A 10322-nucleotide genomic window follows, 5' to 3' on the forward strand; every position below is an offset into this window, starting at 1 on the left:
CATACGTTGTATACCACTTATACGTAGCTGTGCATTGCTCGCTACATTACGATTGTTAGGCGTGCTTCACTTCGCTTCATCTATAAGGTAATTATCGCCATTATCGAATGGCAAGTATGTTTCCGCGCGCGACGCCGTTTAAACCGAACACTGTAATGATAATAGCTGCGTTCAATAGAAAAAGCAGCTTTGCAACTGTTGTAAAATTCTTTAATATGATTGGTCTTGTCCTCATTGGATCTAATTGTATAGACCAATCATATTCAAGAATTTTACAACAGTTGCAAAGCTGCTTTCTCTGCTGAACGCAGCCAATGATAAATTCCACGTTCTGGCGGTCTCGCGAACAACGCTAATTCCTTATCCCGGGATCATCTTGGTCCATTTCTATCAATGTAAATTAACTTTAATCTCGGTTTAACTTGTTCTTCACCTTTTTCTTATTCTTACACTAGAAAAAGGTGAAGAGTTATATAGTTAAACCAAGATTGAAATTAAGCTAGATTGATAGAAATGGGCACTTATCGTTTATCACGTGCGGCGTCCGGCGTTTGCCGTGTTCGAAAGGGCGCTATTGCCGAAATACTCTCTAATTTTTTGTGCGAGCAACGAGGAAATGGGGGAACATATATGAGCGCATTTATCTCCTCATTCTCGACGACAGAAAGGAACGGCAGTCCCTCGCGCCGGAATCCTCTCGGCGCAACCCTTTTTTACGAGGACCTTGTTTATTAAATCATAATATGCCGTATACATATATAGATATATATATTTAAACGTAGCGTGTAACGTGTTTAATAATGATCGTTAATAATCCGCCTGAGAGAGAGAAAATTCCTAAGTGTAAATTGTATATAAGATTTTCTATATTCAGAGATATATCCCGATACCAAAATGTATACATACGTACTTACTACTACTACTATTATTATTATTATTACTATTATTATTATTATTATTATTAGATGATCATTAGTCGGAGGTGGTTTTTTGCGGACGTTTGCTCTCTTGATTCCGACGACGACACGAGGTAATGAAAAAAAGGGAAGAGTGCATTCGCCGCTACTTTTTAAATCACTTGTTATCAAATTGGTCGATTACGAGCCACACGTAGTATTATCCCGTAACAATAGGGAGTACCAGTTAGTAGAATAGGATATATTATATATTAAATAGAAACACACACACGCACACGCACACGAAGGGATACACATTGACATGAATTACGCAACATATATCGCGCAGACTTCGTCACAAAGGTCTACGTACGTACCATCGTCTTTAAAATAGAGAAAGTGCAGAAACAATGTCGTTTTCTAACGGTTACGCTTAGCTGTTGAAAATGTTTTATCTGCTGGCTGAAAGAAAATTTAAAGGACGAGAAACGTAGGCTAATCGCTGTTTCGAAATGTACGTAGCTCTAAGGGAAACGTTTATCTTATCGATTCCAACACTTTCTTGCAGTTTTTTGCAATTTTAATATTAGAAGGAGAGACAGAGAGAGAAGAACGGGAGAGAATGGACCGTTGTAGATTTTTGCGACTAAGTAGGTAGATTATATGTGTATACAGAGTGTTTTCTCTCTCGATTCCTGGACTCTCGACTAATGTAGGGTCGATTCCTCTTTAACGAAGATGTCGCGTAATTACCGAACGTAATTACGCGAAATTGACGAAAGTAAGAAAGTATACGTGAAAAAAAAAAAAGAATAGAAGGACTATAATGTATACATCGAATAAGTTGCACAGGCAGTTGACTTTCGATAATGGAACGTTGCCAAAAGACACAGCTGCCGATAGAACTTTCTTTAAAGACAAATCGACCGACGAACTCTCTTGCCGAAGTATTCGCAGTCCAGCGTAAATCGTCCGGGACACTCTCTGCGTGTAGATACACATAAGGTCTGTTTTTTATAGCTGAATTAATGTACATTCTTTGTACTTAAAGTGAAGTAGTAGGTATACCATATACTTGAAATTTGGCGAAAGCGAGAAGGGAAGTTTTAGTGCAGTTTTCAATGCAGCAATAAAAAACAAACCTATAATAAATTCAGATCTCTCCAATAGAATCTTGTCGAGAACGAGATAGAGATGTTACAAAGTCGAGCTTTGAAGACGGCTATCAGGAGAAAAGTAGGAAGAAATTACGGTCATTGCTGAGAGTAAGAGCATTGCACGTTTATGAGGAACGAATGAACGTATACCTAAACACGAACACGATATCCTCTTAGTTTCTGGGGCCAATTGGTGTTTCGAAGGAGAGGACGTGTACACGTGTGCGAATCCCCGGCAGTGTTCACGTCGGGGGTGGCTTTTCGCGTCTTTGCGAGAGTTTTTGTTTTCTTACGTATATTTTCACTACATGCGGAGTTCACGATCGAATCACCGAGTGAAATTATCAATTTGTATGAACACTTATAAAAAAATCAGGATTCGAAAGATTCATATCAATGATATACATCGAATATATATCATTGATATATATCGTGATATTTATGCATTGTTCTATGTTTCGAAAGATATATATATATATATATTTATTGTATTTAATTTCAAAGAAATAATGATTTAAACTGAATAATAGCAATGCTGCGCATTATTGACCTCATACAGTTTTTTCCAACTGACAATAAGTTTGGAGGATTCTCACTTCATTGTTATTGTCTGTGAATTGGACTCTATATTTTCACTATTGAACGAAGAAACAGTTATTTAACAATTGGATTGAAGAATATCACTTAATATGTCCATTCATCACGCAGGCTTCGTAGTCACTTGTAATTTAATTCAAAATTATATGTATTTTCATGCATAAAACGATTTATTTATTATAATAACGTTTGTGTCATATTATATTATTCGATCTTTTATGTTGACTGATGATGACTAAGTAAGTCGAAACGTCCCTTGCAAGGTATCGTATTGTGAAAACTAGTATACTTTTTATAATTGGAATAAACTAGTTTTATAATTGTGATCTAAATTTGCTCTAATATTGATCTATTATCATTGAATTTATTGCTTTCCAAAATAGATCTTAACATTATTGATTATTAAATATAAATAGTCACATCAGATATTTTAATATTTATATAAATATCATGATATTTTCGAATCCTCATGGAAGAAATGGAATCGATCTTGTCCTGACAGCGATCTTTTCCTGATAATTCGTTTAACAATCTATTGGAAATTTTCATATTTTTGCAAAGAACGCGTCTCGCACCTTTTCGTAGATAAAACTACATGTAATCAAATTGAAAATCAAGTTCTCTCACGCGAGAAGCAATCGAAGATCGAGGCACTATAAAATGCCACGTAACATACATCGAGATTAGGAATTCTCTTATTACAAGGATAACGATATGAAGTGTCATCGAAAGCAGATGTAAACTTATATCATCACACACACCCACACATACATACACGTCCGCATACACACATCAGGTGACGAAGCGAAACACACAATGCATCGCGATCACGACAGTAGTCGAAGTATAAGAATATAAGGATCTCGAGTGATATTAAAACGCTTTCGTTGACGCAATGCGATCTTAACGATGTCGAATCTGATGCTGCGTTATCGGGGAATTTTGCGGTAGCTTGAATACGATAAACGCCGAAAAAAGCTACTAATTGTCGCAGCAATTTTTTATTACCGTTACATCGTCTTATTATTGTAAAAGAAAGATGAAAAATTATCGTTTTGTAAATAATAATTTCTGATTGTTGTATGAACCTACATTTATTATTAATATTATATGTACGTTAATTACTATTTATTGGGTCATATTAATAAAAACGGAGTGATTGTTCCTAGTAACGAAAGTAAAAGTAGAAGAGTTTTAATTTTTGCCTTTAGTATAAAAAAAAACATTTTGCTTTATGTCTCGAAGTTGTCTGTAAAAGACGATGCAAATCTGTCGAAGAAAAAAAGGTTTGCTCCATTTTATTTGTATGATCCATGGCGATCTAACGCGGCACGAGCGTTTAGCGTATTCCAACCACGAATTGCAAAAGATCTCCATTATCACGTGATAGTTAAATACGTACTTACAAATGAAAAAAAAAAGAAAAAAAAAGAAAATCCGGCCAAAGCGTCGTTCCACAAGTTGCGCATTTTCTTGTCGCCGTTTGTAAGCGCAGACTCCTCCTAAATTCTCTTCGCACAAATAACAAAGTAATAACGACAAGTAGTGTTACTTATGACGGACCATATCAATGAATCATATCAACAAACAAAAAAAGAGCGAGAGAAATAGGAAGGAAAGAGAAAGATTATCGTCGATTGTGTACCCGAAGCGAGTCAGGTGGTGAGTTTTTGACATGTGCTTTTAAAAATGCAACGAGCTCTCCTGTACAAAAATATCGCCGATTTTGAGCGGTCGTTCTTGCTGCTAAACTTACGTTACGTTCGTTGAGGAAAATTCGTATTATTCACAGATTTTAATCAACTATATTTCGTATAGTTAAGATAACCGCCAAAACCTTCTTGAACGGAACTGTCGTTTTTAATACAAAAATTTATTCGAATTCAAGAATTATTCGATAAAGGCATTCGAAACAAACACCTTTGAATTAAGATTTGTGCATTTTTTTACATTGAACTTCCATCGTGTATCGCGGAATATATAGTCTCACTTAAAAATAAGGTACAAATTCGCACAGCAGTTTAGAGATATTTGAAAGATACGAATTCGCCTCGACGCACATTTGTTTAGGCTTAAGCTTGCTGTAAGTGATTAATGATTTGTTAGAGCAACTTTTCTTAATCTCCGTTAATCGCGCGACGAAATAACATACAACGCTTTATTGCAAATTGCTTGCTGTAAACCCGATGTAAAACCGAGAAGAGTACGAACAAATAAAGTATAAAAATAATAGACACAAGGTATAAAGGAGACACAAACGCGAGATGGAGAGGAAAGTCACGTGTGGAATAAATCTTGATTATAAGCAGGAATTACTCGAAGCATTTTGAACCTGGAAACTACAGTTGTTGAGCTGAATGACGCGACTGAAATGAAACTAACAATCTCTATTTTATTTCATTAAGTACGATTTCTATTTTGGAAAATCTATTGTTGAACTCTGCCTAAAGAAGTGTGCAGAAAAATAAATAGTAAATGGAAATTATATTGTGTTGAAAAATAAAAATGCTTCAGTTCTTTGCCGGAATTGTGATCATGTCTTTCTATAATAGCGCAAAGCGAGGAGAAATCTAGATTTCATTTTGCATTTGTATCTCTCCCATCAGACATTTATACAGTGATTTAAACGTATTCAATTATCGATCGAAATGCTTAATTATAAGATTCAAAGTGCCGGATTTATTCCAGAAGGAAGTTATTCTACTTTAAGATAATATCTATCCGATGGCTCTTAATCTTTATCGATTTCGCGATGTCATTGAGATCAGAATCTAAAAGTTCGAAAGGCACGGTGATTTTAGCCACTGAAATGGAAACGGGCAAACGTTTAGCGGTGTGTTCCTTCAAGCATTAAAGACACGTGAGAATGAAGATGAAGGAGAAATACGTGCGTTTCCACTCTATACACGCTAAATACACACGTTCCACACAATTATTGCGAGAGTGCACGTAGAGAATGGCGCAAAGGGTGTCTAATTATCTATTTAAATAAGTGACCAATACATGCTGAGGTAAATAATAGGCTTGTTATTGCGACAAATTTGCTCATTCATTATCAACTGAAAAATCGTTAATCAACTACGAATCTGTACTCGTGAGAATTAAATGATCTTGATTCTTGGCATTTCGTTCATTTTTCTCGAATTATCCTGTTCACGTTCCTCGTCGCTTGACTCCTATAAAAAATTCATAAGTTCAACACTGCACACTTCTGAAAAGTGTGATATTTGTGACTACAATTGCATGGTAAAATAATGATGGCAGCTTTATTTTTATAATATTAATAATAATAATTGAAGAACAAAACTTTCATAATATGCATTTTGTCCAAAATTTAATTTTTTGAGAGATGGTTGAGATGGCTGAATAGTATTCAGTGTTGAAAGACTCATATTATAAGCTACTCTAGGACGTTCAGAAAGCATTTTTTATCGTCAATTTACATGAAGAAAGACCTAAACATTCGAAGTGCATTATGTCCTTTAATTAGAGATAAATAAAATGCATTTGTTTAACATTTTTAGCAATTGTTTAGCAATTTTGTTTAACATTTCACATCTTATTGATTGGCATATTGTTATTTTCTATAAACCGCACAGTTTTCTTGTAGTTTTCTTTTTCCTTTTCTGAAAATTATAAATTTTGGACAAAACGCATTCTATATAAAAGATTGTTCTTCAATTATAAATATTTATAGTTATACTAAAACATACACAGTTGGCACCGAAAATGACCATAAATTACACTTAAATTATGATAATGACAATTTTTTTTCTCAGTGTATGATGCATTATCATTTTTATAGCTTTTAAGGCAGTATCGAGTAAAATTTATTCTAATCCAAATTAAAGAATTCATTATTATTAATCTTCAAGAGTTTTTCTAACGAGGAAAGAATAAAAAATAAAAACACGCTTTTAAAATGAGGTTTTTTGCAAAAGAGTATATAATCTTGTGATCATATTAAGAATTCTAAACCATAGCTTAAATTTAGACACTTCTTAATTTTTTAAAAATAAATAGTAAATATAAAAATTTCCGAGCGATTAACTTGGCAAGATAATATCATGGAAAAGAGAGAGAAAGTTAAATATTACAATATTTCAGGGCCACTTTTATTTGATGTATAGACGGTATAAATGTAGTTCGGATTAATGCGATCCCATAAGTATAATGTTGCTGTCTGCTGCATAGTCGAGTCTGAAAACATATTAATCCCGATTGTACTTACATTACCTATGTATAGGTAGGAAAAAAGTCAATTGATCCTAGAATATTGTAATACTTAACATTTTTTCCTTCTTTTTCTGAGATCTATCATCTTGCCAAGTTATCAATCGGTACGATGAGTTCAAAGTTTTATATTTAACTTTTGAAAAATCTAAAAAGTATCTGAAGCTAAGATTTAAGATTCTTTGCACGAAAAATTATCTTTTACAACAAATTACATTTTAAAAGTGCGTTTCCGCTTCTGCAGGTCTTTCCCTTGTAAGACTTTTAATTACTCTTTTTCTAATCTTTTAAAAATTTTTTTAATTATTTTTTTAAAACAGAGAAAGAAATTGTTTTTTAAATTTTTTCAACATAAATTTTGCTTGGAAAGGTGAGCATTAAATATTTTAACGTTGTCAATATTTATTCAAATAATTTTTATTTCTCGCACGTCTCAGTCCGATTTGATCTTTCTCATAAAAATAAGCTTTAAATTTAATAAAAAAGAACATCAAGAAATAAAAATGTTTTTTACTTTTTCAAAATTTATTATTGTTCTTTTAAGAAGAAAAAAGTAATTATATATTTATATATCTTTTTAATTTTTTTAATAAAATATTTTCTTGGAAAAATGGAAATTAAATATCTCTGAATGTAATCAATCTTTATTCAACAAATTAATTTTTTATTTATCTCGCACAACTCAACCAACCGATTTGGGGTCTCTCTCTCTCTCTCTCTCTCTCTCTCTCTCTCTCTTTCTCTCTCTCTCTCTCTCTCTCTCATAAAAATGTACTGAGAAACTTAATATAAAAAAACATCAAGAAGCGAGAAACTTTTTTGACTTTTTAACAATTGCTTGTATCTGCGACGATAACGTTTGCTTGGCTTTTATTCACACGACCCATTAATTTCCCTTTTAATTCGCTGCGTGGCGTATCCTCGTTGCAAAGTAACGCGGAAAAATGAGATAAAATCATAGAACACCGAGTATCCGCGATACTCGGATACTGCGATACCCTGCGATACGAGAGTCTCGTCTCGTAGTAGGAGTGGCGACAAGAGTAAACACAACGGAACCAATCGTCGAAGAAGGGTGGTCCAGCCGCTGTTTGTCTTCTCGACCTTCCTCCGCTCCGGGGATGCCGCGGAATCGCGTGGAAGAGCCTAAACGTCCCGGTACACCCGCACATCCGCGGCCAATCGAACGAGGGTCTATCGTCAAGCCGGAAGAGACGAGATCTCGCCGGCGCGGCGCGGCGATTAGGTTGCTCCGGTTCTCTTTTCGTACAGTTCTAAATTAACAATCGCCAAGAAATCGCGCGCGCGGAAACGCCACGTGCCAATCTCAATCTCTAGTCTCGTGATTTTTACTCTCGGAAACTTTAAAGTTTTCCCTCGAAAAAAAAATTCCATTAGCTTCATCATATGATATCATAATAATTATATTATTAATATATATTACATTATCAATAATAAATATACATTTTGTAAAATTAGTATTTAATTTATTAATTTTCTATAACGGCTTACCAAGAGAAAAATCGTGTACACGTACATTTCGAAAGGATTTAAAATCTCAACGCAGACGTTTGTTGCTCGAGTTCTCCTCGAACGATCAGTGGAGACGTGCGCGAGTAAATAAACAAAATAATTGCTGAATCTTCTTTTCCGACACGATTCTACAACGAGATCCGTGCCGGGCAATGTGAGCGGCCGAGTAAATAGAAAAAGAGAAACGATTGACTGATTTCTTGTGGTGTGGAACGCTACCATGCTCCGCGGCAAGAGCAGGAGCAGGTCGGAGAACAACGAAAATAACGAGGGAACGGAGACCGGAAAACAGCGGAGACCGAAATGTGCCCGTTGCAGGAACCACGGCCTCATCTCGTGGCTGCGGGGTCACAAGCGGGAATGTCGTTACCGGGAATGCTTGTGTCCGAAATGTTCCCTGATCGCCGAACGACAGCGAGTGATGGCTGCACAGGTAAGCCGCACACGGAAATTGCGAAATTTGATTTTGTAACATTATATTATTATTTTTCAACTAATTCTAAAAATAGATTCTTTGTGTGTGTATGTATATAAATTATATACATATATTATATATAATGGCTATCAATAGTTTCCGGCCAACATATATATATATATGTAATTTTACAATAATTTTTGTCAATTTGTTTTTTAATTTATACTAGTTAATCGAATTCTTCTTATAATCAACCTGAGAATACAATTTTTAAATACTATATTTTAAAATAAATCTTCATTTATAAAAATTCCTCATCTGAACAATACAATAAAATTCTCATTGGTCGGGAACTTTTGGCAGCCACTGTATATTTCATGTACATTGACATTTGTTAAGGAATCAATCACATTTGTAGTTAAATTGACGATTTTTTTCTACCAAAACAATTTATTAAAAAATAAAGTGAGCGTATTTAGTGTGCTAATAATGCATCAATTAATCTTTCAATTCTTAATATACATGATTGTGTCATTCGTGCGCATTTCTTTTCTTTGAAATATTAGAAGTACCAAGTAATTAATTACAACATTTATACAGGGTGATCCGAAATTCGAGGAATCGAAGTATAGGACATGATACTTTATGCTAAAACAAATAACTTTTTCCTTCAGCAAAATTGCGTCCGATAAGTTGTTTTTGCAGGAGAGCAAGTTGAAATTAACAAATAAGCGCAAAAATTATTTATCGGGCGCAATTTTTGTTAAAGGAAAAAGTTATTTGTTTTAGCATAAAGTATCATGTCTTGTACTCCGATTCCTCGAATTTCGGATCACCCTGAATATACGACATTTTTAAATATACAACATTAAATATACTTTCTAAAAATGTTAAAGATGTAAGAATCACTTAAAAATTTTTGTATATGTGTATAAAATTAAATAATGAAAATTAATCCGAGACACGAATAACCCATCCTATATAATAAAGGACCGAAAAATCATCGTATGTACTAAAAGTTAATACAGTAAGGGTAAAAATGATTTTGCTAAGTAACCAAAAGTTAGTTAGATATAGATTTAAAAATAATTTTATTGAAATTTTATTGGATGTACTACGCAAATTCTGACGACAGTGTCGTGTTCAGCGCAAGAAAATGTTCGAGATATGTAGCATTTCAAAGAGAAAAAAAAATGATTTTTTTATTGAACTGCAGTGTAATTATGCAGAAATCTAAAATTCAAATAATTATAATTAATGAAAATAAGTCCTCGTATGATCATGAACTAAAATTTTTTTGAAAACTTTTAAATTGTACTTTTGATTGCCTCTTATCAAAATAATTATGTAAGAAATTCAAATATAATGAGCAATACTACAAAAAGTTCTGACATTTCAGGAGACGTCCTATATATTTATTTTGATAGACTAACAAAATTATTTTCAAAATCTGTATCTAAATAGCTAAATTTTTAGATACTTTAGCAAAAC

The 10322-nt window shown here is 33.7% G+C and overlaps 1 protein-coding gene across 1 annotated transcript in view; it reads left to right on the forward strand.

Annotated features, from left to right (window-relative positions):
* Nucleotides 1–8636: 8636 nt before the first annotated feature.
* Nucleotides 8637–10322, forward strand: part of LOC108728622 (doublesex- and mab-3-related transcription factor A2) — a 7856-nt gene continuing 6170 nt past the window's right edge. Inside the window, exon 1 of the mRNA XM_018457292.1 lies at nt 8637–8849. Coding sequence (XP_018312794.1) covers nt 8637–8849 — 213 coding nt within the window. The remainder of the gene's footprint in view (nt 8850–10322) is intronic.

Source organism: Mycetomoellerius zeteki, unplaced genomic scaffold (assembly GCF_001594055.1).
Source record: "Mycetomoellerius zeteki isolate Tzet28-1 unplaced genomic scaffold, Tzet1.0 scaffold114, whole genome shotgun sequence".
Classification (NCBI taxonomy): Eukaryota; Metazoa; Arthropoda; class Insecta; order Hymenoptera; family Formicidae; genus Mycetomoellerius; species Mycetomoellerius zeteki.